Source organism: Drosophila innubila, chromosome X (genome assembly GCF_004354385.1).
Source record: "Drosophila innubila isolate TH190305 chromosome X, UK_Dinn_1.0, whole genome shotgun sequence".
NCBI lineage: Eukaryota > Metazoa > Arthropoda > Insecta > Diptera > Drosophilidae > Drosophila > Drosophila innubila.
Genome location: NC_047626.1, coordinates 35,675,591 through 35,697,205, shown reverse-complemented (window position 1 = coordinate 35,697,205; position 21,615 = coordinate 35,675,591). Strand labels below are relative to the sequence as shown.

Genomic DNA, 21,615 nt, shown 5'->3' with positions numbered 1-21,615 from the left:
AACGTACTTAGCTCACTGAAAGATTTGCTCTTTTTATCATTTTAGGATCATCCCAGCTTGCGCGGTACTCCACTGGCCATGCTGGCTGCACAGTGCAACAAGCTATCGAACAAATCACCACCACCGCTTGCCGATGCGGCTGTTGGCAAAGGGTTTCATCCGTGGAAGAAGAGCCCAAATTCACCTGCAGCGGGAAATAGTGGCACAGCTGGTGGCGGAGGAGGAGGAGGTGGTGGTGGTGGAGGAGGAGGAGGAGGAGGAGGCAATGTTGCCAGTGGCAGCGGTAGCAGCAGCGTCGGTCAACACTCACCGTGTGCCATCTCAGCAGTCAGTTCGTCAAACTCAAGTGGCAGTGTAAGTGGGAATGGAGGTGCTGGCAGCAGCCAGGCATCGCGTAGCCTCTTATCCAACACTAGCAGCAGTACCATGGTGAACATCACTGCTAGGTAAGCAGCACGACGGCGCACAGTGGTCTACATATATTTTATAGTAGGGCGGACTGATAAGTAATCGGAGTAAATTGAAAAGAACAACAGTGTAAATCATTTACTGATGGCTGATCAAATTTAATAAGTACAGTCACAGGTCACAGGTTATATGTTATAGTAAAAAACTTTGTAAAAAACATTAGGACATCCGCCGGCACAAAGGCGCGTAGTTCACAGTAAAATTGTACAAATTGGTCCCTTACCTACCATACTCTTCAGATATAGCCCCCGGTACAATTTACTTTTTTAAATATAAACTATAGAAAAACTCGGGGGCTCCGCCCCCTGCTCGCTTCGCTTGCGGTGCTTCAGTCGAGCATACACTTACTATGAAAAAAGCAAAGACTGCTAAAAGTTCAAAAATATTTAGCTCACTCGACGCCCTTGTAGAGCGCTTTATTAAATTTTCGACGGCTTGCTCCAATTTGAACTGGTAAGGATGTCTAAGACCAGCTTAAAAGCATATTCTGTCAGTTTGCTTACGATTTTCGAGCGATCGGTCCTATGACCGATCCGATATGAACCAACTTCGGTCAGGATAAATAAAACCAAGTAAATTGCATCCTGTTTTAGTTTGGTTGTTATATTTTATAAAACCAAAAAGCTTTTTTCACTGAAACTTGATTTTCGCCCGATCGATCCTATGACAGCTATATGATATAGCCGTCCGATTTGAGCCAACTTCGGTCAGGATATATAAAACCGAGCTATATGGATTTTGTATCAGTTTGGTTGAGATATATCATAAAACAAAAAAGTTTTTCCTACTAAAACTTGATTTTCGACCGATTGTTTCTAAGGACGCTATATGATATAGTGGACCGAACTAAAAAAAGAAATAAATTTGATCTGCCTGCAATATAGAGGAATATACATACTAAGTTTGGTGGCACTAGCTTTTAAATTGTTCTTATAATTTGGATATGAAACTTTTTGAAGAGTTTATCAGAGAAAACCTTGAAAACCTTGACAAACCTTTTTTTCTGAAAGCATAAAGAAGCTGTAGATTGGCCATGTAATGTGAAGTGTCTTAAAAGAAGATTGTGTTGAAAAGTACATTTATTTCAATTGAATAAAGTTGCATTTTCCTACTTAGGCCGAATACTTATCGGACCACCCTCGTAGATCGTGTGGACCACTGTGCGTTGCACAGCCACCATAACGTTCTATACAAATTTTGAGTAATTTTAGTATCTATCCTTACAGTCGCCCGCTCGCCTCGTCCTGCGCGGCCATGAGCAGCTCGGCGTCCTCCTACGGCAGTGATTTGTACTTTCCAAACACATCCACATCGACAGCAAGCATGGTGGCGGACAATCATCACATGCATCAGGGATTATTAAGTAAGGTTGAAGGCGGCGCCTTTGGTTCTGTGTACTCCCGTCATCCATACGACTGGCCGTTCAATGCTGTGACTGCATCCGCGCATAAGGCGGCTGAGGCAGCGAGTGTTAACTCGGGATGGTGGGATATGCACAGCGCTGCCGCCGCTGGCAGCTGGTTGGACATGGGCAGTGCTGCGGCTGCTGGTATGCATTCGACAATGGCGAACTATGCGAGTGCCGCGGCCGCTGGTACGGATTACAGTTCGGCGCTATCGCATTCGCTTTCGAATACGGCACATTTGTTGGGCTCCGGACAGCACTTGCTACAGGACACCTATAAGAGCATGTTGCCGGGTCAGGGTGTCGGCGGATTCTCTTTACCACATAGTTCGCCATCAGCGGCAGCCACAGCAGCTTCACCGCAGGCTTCAACACCATCGACGCCGTCACCGCGATCACAGCGACGTTATGCGGGTCGTGCGACATGCGATTGCCCCAATTGCCAGGAGGCAGAAAGATTGGGACCAGCTGGGGTGCATTTGCGTAAGAAAAACATTCACTCCTGCCACATACCTGGCTGTGGCAAGGTGTACGGCAAGACTTCGCATCTAAAGGCACATCTGCGTTGGCACACCGGCGAGCGTCCCTTTGTGTGCAACTGGTTGTTCTGCGGTAAGCGCTTCACGCGCTCCGACGAGCTGCAGCGGCATCTGAGGACGCACACCGGCGAGAAACGCTTTGCTTGCCCCGTGTGCAACAAGCGTTTTATGCGCAGCGACCATCTGGCGAAGCACGTTAAGACGCACAACGGCACGGCGCCAAATGGCATTAAAAAGGGCTCCTCGGAGTCGTGCAGCGACTCTGAGGAGGCTGCCAATCAGTCGGGTGAGTCTAACGGGCTGGGCGGCGCGTCCAGTGGCCAACAGACGGGCGCAGGTGGTGGCGGCGGGGGTGGCTCTGCCAGCTCCGGTTCCGGCGCTGGAAGCGCTGGCTCTGGTGCCGGCAATAATAGAGCTGGAAGCCATCCCGGCACCCCAACTTCGCTGCACGCGCACAGCGCCTCAAGCACGCCCAGCAACAGCCTGCTGGGCGGCGGTCTGCACCTGGCCACGCCGCACCAGATGGTCGCCGCGGGCGGCTCGCCGGTGATGCTGCATCAGCAGCAACAGCAGCAGCAACAGCACTCACATCAGTCGTCTCATCAGCAACAGCAACAGCAACAGCAACAATTCTCCCAACAACATTCGCATTCGCATCCACATGCACATTTACATCACCATCATCATCATCATATGGTTGGCGCATCGGCACGCAGTCCTGGCCTAGATCATCGATTGGATCACAGCGCTTTGGTGGATATTAAGCCACCAATGGTTTGAGGTTCGCTGGGACCCTTTTTGTTCACCAATTAAGCAAAAATGGGTTCCTGGATACAACTGGAAATAAGATTGCCCAAAATTATATGTAATGTACACGATTACGGCGATAATGACGATATACCAATTAATCATGTTGAAATTTTGTTCAATGTAAGTTTTTTTTTTCTGCCTAACGTCATAATACAAATGTATGTCATTTTATTCATCAAGTCTTAAGGTATTTGATAAAAAGTAAGAACTAATCATTTTAAATATAATTAAGCCCCTTACAAACGGCCGTGCGTAAGGTGCTTTATTAAATATGTACATTTACATAGAAATTGTACATTGCAAATGTAAGCAAAAATATATATTTAGCTATCATAAATACCAACAATTAATTGCAAGGAAATCAAATAATTTTTAATCTACGAGGCATAATAATATAATGGAATTCAGTTTTTTAACCTTTTACGAATATATATATATATATATATATATATATATATATATATGTAATTAAATATATAAATATATATATATATATATATATATAACGTATATATTTCTAGATGTCTATGCTTATATGTATAATAAGTTAAACGTCAATTAACCGTCTATATATGTATGTATACATATACATAGATATAAAAACGTTATATAATCGTATAACTATATGTGTTGATATATTATTATATTAAACTATAAAATATTGCTTTGATGTAATTAAAATCACGAAAAAAAACTTTTTTTTTTTAGCACATAGTTGTGATTATTTTTTTTAATAGTCCATAAGTAAACAATTATATAGTTGCAAAAAACTTATGAATTAATATGCGCAATGTTTATTACTCTTACATATATATTCTAAACACATATGAAGACATGTGAGAAATAAAACTGAAGAAATGAATGAAAAATCTAATTTCATTTTGTTGAACATGGAAAAATATTACAAACGTAATGAAATTGATATTTCTAGTCCAATTTAAAGAAAGGAGATAATAAAAATTTAGACAAAAACTTAGATGAGGATTAAGAACCAACATTGTAAAAATTCTCTGCTTCAATCGAAAAACAAACCACTAAGATAAATGTATTCAAAGGTAAATAGAGAATTTGATGTGCATAATGAAATTACTAAGTACTTTCGGAGAATATTTAGTGCTCACAGCCGAAGCTGCTAGAGAGACAACCAAAGCGAAAATATTGTATATTGCAGTAATCTACAGAGATGAGGCGATCTTCACAAAAGTAAGAAGGTCGGCTTAATACGCTACAGCTAAAGCTAAACAGTTTGTTCTTTACTTTTTCCGGTTCATTCTTACATACTTGTTTTATTTTTGCTTTCCATTTAATAAAGAAAATAAAAAACCAAAAGCTTAACATGTATCCTATTTTTAGGCGCTAGTGCTTTAAATTTTATGACTAAATATTTTTGTTGTTTTACTTGTTTAAGCTATATTAGATTTTTGGTATACCAATGCTTGATTAAAAAAACAATAATTAAACAAAAGAGAATACAACAACTACAAAATAGTGTTTGAATAGTTTTCAAGTAGTTTTCCGAAGAAACTAAAAAGTTCTGATAAGTCAACTTCTATCTATATATCAATACATATTTTTTTTTAACAAAATTAAAATTAATTATTCAAATAAAACATATATATTAACATTTTTCTAAAAATAAATGTATAATAAAAAGAAGACACATAAAGATGTAATTTCACTTTGGTCTGTGCCTTTGAAAAATTGAGTAAATCGAAAATCAAATGTTTCGTTGGAGCCCCCATTCATGGTTATATCTCAATAAAAATCAATTTGTCAACGGTTGCTGTATAACGTAAACAGTATCTGTATCTGCATCTTTGTAAATGTAAAGCTATTGCCGATGCCGGAATTCAGTTGGGTCGCAATCGTAAAATAAGTCTTCACTCAGTAGAGACCAGCATATGGGGGATGCTGACGCGCACACTTTTGACCGGATCATTGATGGAAGGGGATGCAGGAGTACATTTTCGTACGTATGAGGGTGGCACTTGTGGTGGTTTATTTAACATTTGCTTTCAGAAAACTGCGTAGTGGATGTCAATGTGGGCGGTCCGGCCAACCTTGCCGTTAACGACTTAAGCGCAGAAAAAAGAAAACGCTTAACGCTATTTGCTTTGGTTTCGCCATTCACTTACCCGTACCCGTACTTACCCGTGCTGTTTTGGGTGATTTAAATTTTATTACCGTAGATTTGTTGCCTTGGGTTGTTACCAAACAATATGAATAGAGGGCTAGGGTGTTTAACGGATTGCATTAGGTTAAGGGAATCAACAAATTAATTTTGAAGTGTATACAGATTGGATTTCATAAGTATTTAGACTCTGTACTTACAAGCTACAAAGGGTGGATAGAGCTTGCGCAAATTGTTATGAAAAATTGTTTCTTAAATATCCTTTGCGTTTACTATCCGATCAAGATCGAATACATCATATTTGACTAGCTTTAAAATGGCTCCCGAAATTGGTTTTGTTTGACTTACGAAGCCTCTAGGAGCACCTGTTTGTTCAAGTGCTTGTGCGTCTTTATCCTAAACAGATCCAGTTTTTTTTTAGAGTTCTTTTACGCCACCTTCTGACCCCACTTATTACAATTTAACATGGGATCCTCTATCTGGTCGCCTACACTAGTAGGAAGGCTTACTTCGCTCCTGGTAAGGTGTGGAAAGGCTACAGTGGAGCGCACTCGACAGTTAAATGTTCGGCACCGACGTTCGGTTAAATACCCTTAAATAAAATAGTATGACCCAAAAAACGCTTCGGTAAAGTGATTTAAATATTCATTAAATTATGCATGAACATTATGTAAGAAATGTTCTACATCAATCTTCATCAATCGCAATTAAAAATATTTTAAAATGACGCAAATTTGCTAAATAAAGAAGAATTAAAACAAATTCTATAAGTCATCTGGGGTAAGCATTATAAAGAGCCTTTATTGCATTATTGAAATTTGTTATGCATAGGCATGTAAGCACACTAAAAAGCAAAAAAAAATAGTTTTATTCAAATTTATGAATATACAATATATTGTACATGTGATATACAAAACAATTAAAAAGCAGAGACTAAATTATACTGATACGACCCATGTGCAAGGCTAAAATTATTTTTATAATGTGTTTGGCAGAATGTATGTAACAGGCAGAAGGAGGCGTGCAGATCCCATAAGGTATATGTATTCTTGATCAGGATTATCAACCAATAGTCCGTCTGATTGAACGCGTCGCTCTCAGAGACTATAAAAACTAGAGACTTCAAACATGGTATGTAGGTTCCTGAATACCGTACTCAGATCAAGTTTGTTTTTATTTTTGGATCGGACCTCTATATCATAAAGCTGCCATAGGAACCATAGGTTGAACATGAAGTTTTAGTATGAAAAAGTTTTTTGAGATATTTTAATCAAACGAAAAAAATATGCATTTGGATTTTTACTATACTAAGTACAGATTTGGCTCAAATCGGTTGAATATATCATATATCGGTCGAAAATCAACTTTTTGTGCAGAGTATTTGGCCACAGGGTATCCTACTGTCGAGCGTGCTCGACTGTAGCCGCACCTTAACGCGAGCAAAGCAAGCAGGGGGCGGAGCCCCCCTTGTTATTAATATCCTCGTTGTTTATTATACGCTCTATTGACGAAAGGCGACAAGCAATATTTACAGGAAGAATAGAAAATTTGCTCGACTCGGACAATTACATATGTTTTTTCTACGACTTTTTGAAAAAACAGCTAGCCTAGCGGGAAATCGCAAAAGTCCACTAAAATTGTGACCCACACAGGTAAGAACTTTTACCTTGTTAAGAGGTTTGACTAACAATATTTAAAATTATATTAAAAAAGTTATTTTCAAAAAGGCTTGCCCATTTCGCAGAGTCTTGCGTTTTTCAATCCCAACTCAAAACCAACTTCCATTTTCGTAACGCATATTTTTGCTTATATCTTTTAATCGAAAATGACGATTGTTTGTATCTTATTCTCTAAATATAGTTTAACTGAATTGCTACTTAGATATAAAACAACTTTTTTAAAAACCAAACTTTTTTTTATGTTTTTGTCACATTTTATTTTATCAAATTTAATTTTTTTTTTTCATATTAAACTTAAAGTAAACATGATTTTCATGCCCTATACTCAAAACAAAGTAGAGGGATCTATTAAGTTTGTTTAAAAGAAAGGTGCTTAGCAGACAGAAGGAGGCGAGGCAGACTCTATAAAGTATATATATTCTTGATCAGCATCAATAACCGAATCGATAATGCCATGTCCGTCTACCCTGACGTCTGTATGAACACCTAGATCTCAGAGACTATTAGAGCTAGGGGCACCAAACTTGGTATGTAGGTTCCTCTACATTGCAGGCAGGTCAAGCTTGTAATTTTTTTTTTTTTGGATCGGATCCATACGAACAATCAGTCGATAAACAAGATTCAGTTTGAAAACTTTTTATGTTTTCTGAGACATTGTGCCCAAACTGATAGAGTTTGCATTTTAGTTGGTATTATACAGTCAAATAATCTAAATATTTCCTAATTGGTACTAGTCTTAGCTCTTGCCGTAATCGATCGGGTCAAAGTTAGGTTTTAGTATGAAAACTTGTTTGTTTAGTGAGATATTTTAGCCAAATTGATAGCATATGCATTTAAGTTAGTTTTAAAAATCCTGACTGAAGAAAGTTCTTATCGGACCTTTATATCAACTAGCTGTCATAGGACCGATCGGTCCAATATTAAGTCTTAGTATGAAAAACTTTTTAGTTTTACGAGATATCGTAGCCAAACTAATAAAATATGCATTTAAGTAAGACTTATATATCGGGCGAAATCCAAGTCTTAGTATAAAAAACTTTTTTTTTTCATAGTAAGTACTGGGTCTCCGACAGTAGAGTATGCTCGGCTGTAGCAACGCGAGCAAAGCGAGCAGGGGGCACAGCCCCCAAATTTTTCTTTATAATTAGGGAAAAAAAATTTTTTATATATGAAATAAGTTCAACAACTAAATTTATATATTTTACTATTTGCCTGCATTAATGATAAAGTACAATATCAAAAGCAAAAGCAATTGCAAAAATTTCTGATATCCCACAAAAAAACCTCTACACGAGGTAAAGTCTAGTGACGAAAGCAATTTCTAGCCCCAAAATGACCAAAAAATTAAATTTTAAATAGACACAAATGGATTTCAAATTAAAGCACTTTTAATCATTTACTTCTGGGGACCCATTCACAAACCCTATCATGGGTACCAATGTAAGTGCTCTATCTATGGGTACTCATATCACCACCCCTAGCATGGGCACCTATGTAAGTACTTTTTTCATGGGTACCTATATGAGTACTCTTTCCATGGGTACTCATATCACCACCCATTGCATGGGCACCTAAGTAAGTACTCTTTGTATGGGAACTCATTTCACCACACCTTCTATGGGTACCCATTTCACTAGTTCGCGGTAAACGATGTGGTGGCGATTGATCCTATTTGCGAACATTTCATACAAAAAACAAAATGATGAAAAGCATTTCTTAGGGTTGGCAATATAAGTAGAGTAGGTTTCCTAGTAAGTAGTTATTTCACCAGCCACGAGCTAGTGCTCAGTACTGGAGGGTATCATTTAAAGTATCAATGTCAGAAGCATATGAAATTCAAAATTTCTTGTATCTTTCAACCCTTTTCATATTAAAAATGGGTAAAAAAGGGTATAATGTGTGTGGCAGAATGTATGTAACAGGCAGAAGGAGGCGTGGCAGATCCCGTAAGGTATATGTATTCTTGATCAGGATTAACAGCCAATAGCCATGTCCGTCTGTCTGTCCGTCTGTTTGAACGCGTCGATCTCAGAGACTTAAAAAGCTAGAGACTTTAAACTTGGTTCCTAGATACCGTCCGCAGATCAAATTTGTTTTTATTTTTGGATCGAATCTATATATTTTATAGGAACGATAAGTCAAAAATGAAGTTTTAATATAAAAAAATAGTTTATATAGAGACATACTGAGACATGCTCAATCGTCTTGCACAAAGATTTGTTGGATAGGTAAAAAAAATGTTGCATTTTGAAGATTTAAGAAAAATTGACATCTGTAATTCTGTAAAAATTCCTTGCCAGGCTTATGTAATGTTTGACGAGGTTACATCGACAAATGGTTGTTCAGATGCTGGAAAAATTTGAGGAAGATCATTTTACAATTCTTTGGATATTAGACGACTTATAGTACACATAAGTCGTGGGCCACATTTCTGATATTTTTTCACTATTAATATTACATTTACGCCAGCTATTGTGGTTATATGTGTATTATTATGTACTATTACATTATGTGTGTGTTACTATGTGTATTATTATTATTATTGAGCTGACACACATATAATTGTGTGTATGTTATGTATTATTTATTATTATATATTATTATTATTATTATTATTATTATTATTATTATTATTATTATTATTATTATTGTGTCTTATTATTGTCATGTTGTTGTTATTGTTATTATTATTATTATTATTATTATTGTATTGGTTATTATTATTATTATTGTTCATTATTATTATTTATTATTGTTATTATTATTGTTGTTATTATTTTATTATTGTTATTATTGTTATTATTATTGTTATTGTTTAGCTGGCTATTGTTATTATTATTATTATTACTATTACTTGTTATTATTATTATTATTATTGTTTATTATTATTATTATTATTATTGGTATTTTTATTATTATTATTATTATTGTTATTATTATTATTATTATTATTATTATTATTCTATTATTTAATTATTATTGTTATTATTATTATTATTATTATTGTTATTGTTATTATTATTATTATTATTATTATTATTATTATTATTATTATTATTATTATTATTATTATTATTATTACTATTTTATATTAGATTTACGGGAATGTAAAACTTGTCATCCCCTCTCCTCCCCTCTTGATAAAAGTTGATCTACGCCCATGCATACATATATACAATGTATATTAACTTGTATAAATTTTTCAAATTAGACAACGAAATGAATAGTACTCCTTCAATGCTTACAAGTTTCCGATAGAGCACAAATAAGAAAGAAAATTGCAAAATAGTACATATATATGTACTTTACATAATTTTTCGCCATGCAAGGACTAAAAACACAATTTTTCAACTCAAAAAGCGTGGTCTACGAGTTTATTTCAGTAAAAACATCTTAGTATTCATTGTAGAGTACGAATTTGTGTTAACATTTTTCAATTTTTTTTACCCCATACAAATCGATGACTGTAATGGGTATAGTTCACACATTAAAGCATCGTTGTACAATATCTGTCGATATCCTCCTGCATCCTCCTGGTTGAGTGTGAACAGAAGAATCGACATGATATAGGACACTGAATACTATGGCGCATAGCAGCTGTTTTAAATTGTCAACACTTAAGTTTGAGTTGGATTTGGAATTGGTAGCTTGTTGGAGAGAAGGCAATCGGAAGGCATGTAGCTCAAAAATTTCTTAATTATGCGGGGTGTTTCCTCCTTGTTCACACATTGTTTTCATTAAGACGCACACAGAAATTTCATCTTTGGCTTTGTATCTTAAATCAGTGCGGTTGACGCTATTGCTGCTGCTCAATGAGCGCCTGATTTGTTCTCGTTGTTGTTGTTGTTTTTTTTTATTGGCATTGACATCGCTTGTCTCTGAGCGGTTCAGTTTGTTTCTTTTATTTCAGAGTTTCCACATCTGTTTGCGGTTGACACGATTATTTATGTTTATCGCGCGTTTAATACGCGCTATTATCAGCATAATATTCGTAATTAAATGCAAACTAATTTATGGTAGTGATTTATGTATATGGTGAGCTCGCATTTCATACATTTTTCACTTCTTTCTGTCTTCATTCCTTTCCTCTTATTATAGTTGAAACTCGTAGAGTACACTGCTATATTGTATTCGTTGCAGTGTATGTACCAAGGTGAAGGAGCCGTGGTAGAGCTCAGTTTGTCTGTCTGTATAAAAACCTGGAACTAAGGGACTATACAGACGTTTTCAATATAATAATCACTGCATGAATCAGCTCAAAATGACAAGTACGTATTTGAGTATTTTTGACCGAATTTAAATAAACTTGAGTATGAAATTCACTTTGACAAAATGACAAGAATGGCCATTTTTGCGAGCTCATTCGAATAATAACCAGAAAAACGATTTTTCATACCAAAATCACCCTGTTACGTCCATTTCTTCCCAAACAGCAATAGAATACGATAGCTAATAGAACGTAAAACATACGATTCAGAAATAAAAACAAACTTGATTTGCGTAGGGTATCCCGGAACCTACATACAAAGTTTGAAGCCTCTAGCTCTAAGGCTTCGCGGACACTATAGCTGAAAACGAAGCTGAAGCACTCATGCAAGTGCGCACATTGAAGCGTTCAGTTCCGCTCTATTTTATCAACCAAACATGTTTGATTTTATCATCTCCGCTTTCAGCTTCGCTATTTTCAGCTATAGTGTGCGCGTAGCCTAAGAGTCTCGACGCGTTCAAACAGACGGACAGACGCACATGGCTAAATCGACTCGGCTGTTGATGCTGATCAAGTATATATGTATGGGCAATTCTCTACTGCCGAATGCGACATTTGTACGCATTCAAAGTGATAAAAACATGAGCCAAAACATTTTTAAATTTTGACAAAAGGCGAAGCTTACAGCTAATGATTAGAACTATAATTGCTTTTAATGTTGATTTTGGGCAATAGTTTGTTTTAAAAAAAAACTACGAAAAACCAAGGCATGAGACTTAAAGCAGAAGTCGTTCTCGCAGCGTACAATTCAAAGACTGAAATCAGCGAAACCTGAGGGAATATTTAAATGCGACTAATTGAAGAACGTTATGAGTTAATGCATCTCAATATTGATTTTTAAACATATTTAGTAGTAGTTAAATTTTTATTTAACATTAATCACTATCGCACGCGACATGCCGCACGTGACTTATAATCATAATTAAATAAAAAAATAGTTCGGCAATCGGCACAAAAAAAGCTATTTTTGGGTAAAAGGAATGTGGGTTTTTGCACAATGTGCCGAACGCCGAACTATTTTTATTCTTAACCCGAATAGTTCTGAGCAAATTTTTTCGAGATTCTTCATTAAATTTTCAGGACTGATAAATTTGAGGTCGCTGAATTCGGAAAATACATTATTTTTGTTCGTCCTTGTCAGGATAATAGACAGGACCATTTTTTTGGCTGTTACCATATGGTAACGCTAGTACCAACAGGGTATAGGTTTTCTTAATACTACAAAATACAAATATTTAAGGAAAAGTCTAAAAAACAAGGCTTTATCCAACAGGGTGGCTCCTCCTTGGTATATTTGACCAAATTTGGTTCAAATCGGCGCACTATATCATATAGCTGTCATAGGATTAATCGGGATCAGATTCACCTTCAGTATGGAAAACTTTTTTGTTTGAGATATCTCAACCAAACTCACAGAATAAGCATATAAGTTGGTTCAGGACATCCTGACCACATTTGGTTCCAATCGGTTCACTATTTCATATAGCTGCCATAGGAACAATCATATTTTGTGAACAAAACAATACCGAAATGCGAATAAAATGTATGGAAAAAACCTGTACCCTGTCGGTACTAGCGTTACTATATGGTAACAAGAAAAATAAAAGCGTAAACTTACCGAGAAAAAGTGTTTTTAATTCCGAATTTTAATAATTATAAAGAGCATTCTTTTACCTTTCTAATGATGTGTGCATTGCATATAGTTCAGAACTAAAATTAGTTAAACGATTTTAATTTACTTGCGACAAATTGCCAATATTTGCACTGCAGAATATAGGAAGCAACTAGAAGAGCATTTTTCGATTAGCTAGCTTCAAGAGATTGTTTCAATCAACTTTTTATCAGTTAAATACAACAATTTATTCTTAGAATATCATATTAAAGTTGGTCTTATGTTTACATGTTGTCGAAAAATCAAGTTTTAGTAAATTTCTATTCGGGTTAGTTATGATTATTGAATCATACTGATCCTCATCATAAAATCTAAGCTTTTTTAGCGCTTGAGACAAACAAACAAACAAACAAAATGACTTTTTATTTCATTTCGAGAAGTCCACTAAAAATTTCATATTTAATTATCTTTTGAACCAGTTATCGTATTTGGGTGATCGAGGTATTAATCAACGCGAATTTTTTATAAGAATTTTTAAAATAAAAGAAATTTAACATGAAGACCCCAACGTCACCATTAGCTGCAATAATTAAAATATTTTCCCTCCCACTTACACCCCCTTATATCATGAACCAGGTAAGCTTGCAAATTGCTTGCCATTTTGTAAGTTAGGACTAAACCTTTCAATCGGTATATAGCTCGATCTGATCGGACAGTCATAACAAATTTGCCAAATTAGCTGTATATATTGCTAGCCGCCTTTCGCACCCTTCGTGCTGCTTTCGTCACTGGCGCAAACTGCCGTCCGCAGTGATGGAATTGCCCATACATACTTTATACTTTTCTTTACTTTATACAGTTACATATATACAGTCCAACACATTATACCCTTTTTTGCCTACTTTTAATTGGCACAGGGTATAACCTGCCTTATTTTTTATAACCTGTGCTTATAAAAATGGGCAAAAGGGTATAATGTGTTTGGCAGAATGTATGTAACAGGCAGAAGAGGACGTGGTAGACCCTAGACCCCCAAAAGTATGTAACTTCTTGATCAGGACTAACAGACGAGTCGATTGAGCCATGTCCGTCTGTCTGTCCGTCTGTTTGAACGCGTCGATCTCAGAAACCATAAGAGCTAGAGACTTCAATTTTGGTATGTAGGTTCCTGGATACCGTACGCAGACCAACTTTGTTTTTATTTTTGGATCGGACCTCTATATCATTAAGCTGCCATAGGAACGGTAGGTTGAAAATTAAGTTTTAATATAAAAAGTTCTCTGCTTGTTGAGATAACCAAAGTGATAGAATATGCATTTAAATAAGTTTTTTACATCCTGACCGAAGTTCGTTCAAATCGGTCGACTTTATCAACTAGTCGTCCGGTGCTACAGTCGAGCATACTTGACTGTCGGAGACCCCGTACTTACTATCCAAAAACAGCCCCTTCTAAAAATTAAATAATATTTAAGATAAACTTAAATGTTTACATATAAGCTTACATAAATGTAAATCCTTAACAGAGAATAAATTAAAACTACAAGCTCAACATGCAAAATGTTGTAATAAATAAACTAACCAACACTTAATTCATGTAGTAACATAATTGAAGCTCAAAATTTTTTTAAATAATATATCTTATAAAAAAAAAGTTAACAGATAAATTTATAAACTAGTGGACCGGTGCTACAGTCGAGCATACTCGACTATCGCAGACCCTGTACTTACTGTGGCAAAAACAAATAATGGAAAAAACTAAAGAATATTTAGTTAGCTTAAATGCATATTCTATCAGATTGGTTACGATGTCTCATAAATCATAAAAGATATTCATTCTAAGACTTGATTTTCGCCCGATCGGTCCTATTACAGCTATATGATATAGTGGTCCGATTTGAACCAACTTTAAAAAGGAAATAAAAAGCCAAGTTTTATGTATATTTTATCAGTTTGGTTACGATATCTCAAAAAACAAAAAAGTTGTTCATACTAAGACTTGATTTTCACCCGGTCGGTCCTATGACAGCTATATGATATAGTAGTCCGATTTGAACCAACTTTGGACAGGGTATACAAAATTAAGTTTTATGCATATTGTAACAGTTTGGTTACGATATCTTATTAAACAAACAAGTTTTTCATACTAAAACTTTAATTTCGACCGATTGTTGCTATGGGCGCTACATGATATAGTGGTCCGATTCAAAAAAGATACAAACTTGATCATTAAATTCACATAGAATTTTTACATAGAATTATAATATGTCAATATAACATTAATAAATAATATTTAAAAAAAAAATTTTAAATTAAATAATAATTTTAAAAAAATTTAAAACTAGCTGAAACATCAGCTGAAAAAAAGTTGTCCCCGGCGGGAATCGAACCCGCAACAAAGCTCCAAAAAATTTTAATTAACAGAGGCTTTACATATTGAGCCACACTTACACATATGCGTTTAGACTTCTTAATAAAAAATTTATAAATAAACACTGAATTTTAAATGAAAAAGAATAAAAATTGTATGTCTTTCGTCCATGGCAGGACTCGAACCCACGAACATTGTCTGACTTTCCGCCACTTAGCACACTACGCCACATAAGCCCATGACTGATCGGACGCCAATTTGTTATATAATATGTTAACTCAATTTTTATGTTTTCAAGATATTCAAGATTTAATTACTTGCAAACGCTCCCTTATCAAATCAAACAATAAAATATATTATTTGAATATCTTCCCTGTTTACTGTCCGATCGAAATGAAATTTTCAGCAAACATCTGGGACACTTCCCGCTTCGTCTAACCAAAATCTGGAATCTCCCGCCTTAAGATTGTTCTTATAATTTGGATGTGAAATTTCTAAGTCGATTTTTAAAGTAAAGGGTAAAGGGGGCGTGACCAAATTCTAAAACAAACTTTATTTGCTTGCAATATAGAGGAATCTAAATACCAAGTTTGGTGTCTCTAGCTTTTAAATTGCTCTTATAATATGGATATCAAAATTTCTTAGTTGATTTTTGGGCGGTAAAGGGGGCGTGGCAAAATTTAGAAACAAACTTGATATGCATGCAAAATAGGGGAACCTACATACCAAGTTTGGTGTCTCTAGCTCTTAACATATAGTCTCTGAGATCTATATCGACTCGGCTATTGATGCTGATCAAGAATATATATACGTTATAGGGTCTGCCACACCTCCTTCTGCCTGTTATGTGCGTAACAAAAAACAAACTTAATAGACCCCTGTACTTGTTTTAAGTATGGGGTCCAAAAAGTTGCAATAATAACTATGAGTTGAAAATGAAGTTTTAGTATGAAAAAGTTTTATGTTTTTTGGTTTTTTTATGTTATTAATAAAAACTTGATCTTATTTGAAATGTTGTTAAAGTTAAGATGTGTTTCCTTACTTGAAGAATTTTATTTTCTTGACGCATTTTGTTTTCAAACTGTAGCGGCAACTCTAGCCAGAGCTCCACAGGACCACTATTCACTTCAAATAAAATATGACATATTTATACTTTCCTAACAATTTAGGATTTTTTTGCCTACATTAAGACTTGTTTATTTTTTTGACTAATATTCTCAGTATTAGTATATTTGGTCTTAAAATTGTCCTATTTGAAGAACAAAATATTTAATATGAATGTTTTTTGATTTTAGAAGTTGGTTTTTTGTCAGTGTATAGTACCTTAAGGTCTGGGCACAGAATATTTCGTATTCAAGCGCTCTCGCCTAAAGCTTTCTTACTTGGTTTTGCCTAGCAAGTGGCAATTTCTCCACATCACAGCAATTTATAGCAGTTCAGAGCATTGGATTTAACTGCACCAATATCCCGCTGCGCAGGACTTAAAACGACACAAGGTCACCCGCAGCGTATTTTGATCTCATTAACTTTCGCCGTTTTTGTTGTCATTGATTGGTTTGTTGTTATTGTTCCTTGTGGATGCAATGACATTCAAGTAATTTAAATTTTTTGTCCTGTGGCTAGTGTATTGCGGGATGAAATTATGTATTTTATATAAGGGGTTCGTTAATTTCTCATTTGTGGCCACCCTGATCAGTCTATTTTCTGAGTTGCCGCCGTTTTACAGTACCACAAAAAAAAACTCTACACGAGGTAAAAGTCTAGTGACGAAAGCAAATTGCAGCCCCGAAATTTCTGATATTTTGAAGAGCAAAATAAAGTTTATTGTAACTAGTCGGCCGGTGCTACAGTCGAGCATACTCGACTGTCGGAGACCCCGTACATACTATGGCAAAAACTAATAAAGGAAAAAGTTTTTCTTACTAAGACTTGATTTTCATCCGATCGGTCCTACGACAGCTGTATGATATAGTGGTAACTCATAAAACTAAAAAGTTTTTCATACTAAGACTTAATTTTGGACCGGTCCTGTGACAGCTTTTTGATAAAGTGCTCCGATTTGATCCAACTTTGGACAGGATATATAAAGCCAGGTTTTATTTACATTCTATCAGTTTCAGTTTGGTTACGATATCTCATAAAACTAAAAAGTTTTTCATACTAAAACTTGATTTTCGTCAGCTTATTCCAGCTATATGATATAGTAATCCGATTCAAATCAATTTGTGGGCGACAAAGGGGGCGTGGTCGAGTTTTGAAACAAACTTGATCTGCTTGCAATATAGAGGAACCTACATAATCTTCTTTGTACATAAAAATTACTTTTTGCGCAGTGCCGAATGCCAATTTTCTTTTTTTTCTTAATTTATATTTTTATTTAAAATTTTTAGATTAAACTGAATTTTGCTCGTCACAAAATTGGATATCAGAAATTTTGGCGCTTGAAATTGCTTTTGTCACTAGACTTTTACCTTGTGTAGAGGTTTTTTGTTGGGATATCAGAAATGTTTGCTATTGCTTTTGCTTTTGACATTGTAGCTTTATCATTAATGCAGGCAGATAGTAAATTATATAAATTTATTGGTTGAATTTCTTTCATATTTAAAGAAACTGTTTTCAAGGATTATAAAGAAAACTAGGGGTAGGTTTTTTGTACTAAAATTTATTATTGGACCAATCGGTCCTATGACAGCTATATGGTCCGATTTGAACCAACTTTGGTCAGGATATATAAAACCAAGTTAAATGCATATTAGTTTGGTTAAGATTTCTCATAAAACAAAAAAAAGTTCTTCACAAAGTTCCTGACAGCTATATGATATAGTGGTCCGACATGAACCAAGTTCGTTCGGGATTTAACTAACTTAAATGCATATTCTATCAATTTGGCTAAAATATCTCATTAAATAAAAAAGTTTTTCGTACTAAAACCTAATTTTGACCTGATCGGTCTTATGACAGCTATATGATTTAGTGGTCCGATTTGAACCAAAGTTGGTCAGGATATATATAACCAAGTTAAATGCATATTGTATTAGTTTGGTTGAGATATCTCATGAAACCAAAAAGTTTTTCGTACTAAAACGTGATTTTCGACAGATAGAAAAATGTATATGTTCAGCTAACAGGTAATATCTTCCAAGCCCCTCAGCCAAAATTTATGTTTCATATACCAAATAACGCAAAATTTTACATACTACAACATACTCAAATTTAATAATCGTTAGAGCCTTTTTGTCAGAAATCGCCAAAATGTAAGCTAAAAAACCTTATTGCACCTGTTAAATATTACCTGAGTTCCTTCCGTTTTCCCGCGCTTTCCCGCTAAACTAGCGGTTATTTTTAAAAAGCCGTAGAGCAAACATTTGTATATTTTTGAAATGGAATAGATCTCCATCATTACATCTAAGCTTTTTTAGCGCTTTGGTACAAACAGACAAACAAACAAACCGACATTTTATTTATTTTGAGAAGTCCACTATAAAATTTCAATTTTATTTATTTATTGAACCAGTTTTCGGATTTGGGTGATTGAGGTATCAGTCGACGCGTATTTTTAAGAATTTTTAAAAAATACCAAAATTTAACCAAAAGGCCCCAACACCCCGTTAGATGCAATCATTGAAATTTTTCACTTACACCCCCGTATCCATTTTGTACTAAACATTAGGACTAAACCTTTCGATCGGTATACAACTCGATCTGATCGGACACTCATAGCAAATTTGCCAAATAAGCTGTATACATTGCTGGACGCCTTTCGCACCCTTCGGGCTGCTTTCGTCACTAGCGCGAACTGCCGTCCGTAGTGATTTTAATATCGTTTGTCAGAAAATTGGATTACCGAAATATTGGAGCATGGAAATGCTTTTGTCCCGATCCATTTACCTTGCAGGCTGTACTAAGACTTTAGTGGAGTGAATTTTGTGACTTTTTTTTTTAAGCTATGAATAGGAACCGTAATGATTATAATCAAAATTATTGCCCCGGGAGCAACTTTTTGTCGCAACGGCGCTGAATGTATGAATTATACGAATGTATGTGTGCATGTATTAACCTACATGGTTATAAATTGGAAATAGATGTATGGCTATGGCAATAGTAATTTTCTAACTTCTTGATGTACAGTTGCATGTTGCTGTTACGCTTAATAAGTTCGTTAACAACTCTTCAAATGCCATACAGGTATTATTATTAGTTAATTTTCAAATTTTAACTGTGGAACCTATCATTTTAAATGAGTCTCACGATAATATAAAGGGTTGACAATATATGAATGTACATAGTAAGCGTTGTTATGGAATTATGATACATTTGAAGGCATGATACTCGTATGGTAATTATAAAGCAACAACTAAAAACGAATCGAACCCTTTTTTGGAAGGCGTTATTTACATGACATTTAATAATAGAGCAAAATGACAATTGATCCTTAAAAAGTGCACGCAATGCCTTACGTTCTTCAGGCATATTCTATTCAGTTTTCTATGTACACATACGAGTAGTTCGATAGTTCAGTCAACCTTGCATTTATCGGGATCTGGATCTGGCAGACAGCACACTTCATTTGCCAACTGTCAGAAATAAGAGAAAAAAGCACACCAAAGGATCATACATGTGTATGTATGTAAGAAACGAAAAACAGAAACGGATTGCTCGTTCCTTAACCTCAAGACAGTATCCTTAAGAGCCACTGCGGACCCACTTGTCACTGCATCGTCTAGTTTTACCTGTGCTTGTGCAGTCTCTTACGTATACGTACATACTCAGACACGTAGGATAGGAAAGACGGACCAGGGACCCAGATGATTATCTGCTAGAGAGATAATTTGATACCGTCTATTAGCCTCGTTATTATTCCTTTGCCTGCAAGTGTATTTGAAGTGGTATCATGTGACCTGCGAGATCGCGCTTGGGTGCTGCGGTAAACAATGAAATTATTGCTCACACTCTCTTATACCTTTCCGCGTCCTGTGCACCATTTGTTGTCCACCGGTTACCGACCGACAATCTTTCCGTTTAGGGTGTGGCTCCCACGCTGTGCAAAAATGATTTCCAGAGTGCTACTCAATTTGTCCATTGATGAAATGAGAGACGTAGACAGACAGGAAATGGTTCACAGAAATAATCGCATTGTACCACTTATCGTTTATCAATCGTACATTAGATGCCAATACCGATGCCGATGGCAATGTGGAATTTAAATGTCCTGCCCTGTCCTGTTTTGTCTAGGTTTTGTCAGCTAATATGCGTTTATTGCATTAAACTTTGCAAGTGTAACGTGCAACATGTGTGACTGAATCATGTTTGTGTAGCGGCCTTGGAATGGTTTTGAGTCCCGGGTTGCTGGCTATTTATCAGATTACTTGCACATCCGTTGGTTCTCACAATAAGGTCGTCAGCCTGTTCCAATTTTTATGTTTAGGTACGCCCACCTGTCAACATTTCATTTGATTTTTCCACAGAAAATGTAAAAAAAAAACAAGTAATAAGTCGAGTCCCCGAATATAATATACCCATTATTAAACTTAAATACATAAATAATAATCATGCATATATTTAAAACCGATGCATATCTTTAATAGACTCACAGACTAGGATCCAGGTGCCATACAGACGGACGTACGGATGGAGAGACAAACATAGCTATAGCGACTCGGCTGTTGACACTGATCAAGAATTAATATACATATATACTTAATGGAGTCTGTCATGCCTTTTTCACCCTGTAACATGCACTGAAACGAATACAGTATTCAATAACAAGTGTACAACAAATGTTAAGCCCAGAAATACTAGCTTATACTATGTATGTACAATGGATATTGTACTTATGAACCTAAATTTTTTACTACAAATTGCTTCGGTACGATACAAAGGCCAGCAATGAGAACACGAGGGCATATAGCTTATAATTAAATTTTTTTTAAATAAAACAACTTACAATTCGATTTTATTTCTTTTCTCTAGTTATTTTCACTGCACACCTCCATTGACCGCATTTTACGGTTTTACACTGCTTTCGTGTATTGCTCTAGCCCTTAGTGGTCGATACTAAATACCTTAGTACCTTAGCCGTCAAGTACTTTACTATGTATTGACAAACACATACACACAGTTGAACACATTCATACTAACAAATGTATGTTGTAGCTACAGTGTGTAGTTCGTCTTTCTTTGCACGAGTTTATTATGAGAAGTTGCTGAAGGATTAACCTTCTTGCCCTTGTAATTTGTTTTATATTAGACTAGGGGGCTCAGGCATCTGCTCGCTTCGCTCGCAAAATTTAAGGGTGAAAACAGTAGCACTTTTTATATATTTCTTGAATAATCTTC

At 35.6% G+C, this 21,615-nt stretch overlaps 1 protein-coding gene across 1 annotated transcript in view; it reads left to right on the top strand.

The window, feature by feature from the left end:
* Positions 1-3,538, top strand: part of LOC117793767 (transcription factor Sp9) — a 44,669-nt gene extending 41,131 nt beyond the window's left edge. Inside the window, exons 2-3 of the mRNA XM_034634157.1 lie at positions 46-446; positions 1,695-3,538. Coding sequence (XP_034490048.1) covers positions 46-446; positions 1,695-3,192 — 1,899 coding nt within the window. The 3' untranslated portion in view covers positions 3,193-3,538. The remainder of the gene's footprint in view (positions 1-45; positions 447-1,694) is intronic.
* The last annotated feature ends 18,077 nt before the right edge of the window (positions 3,539-21,615 follow it).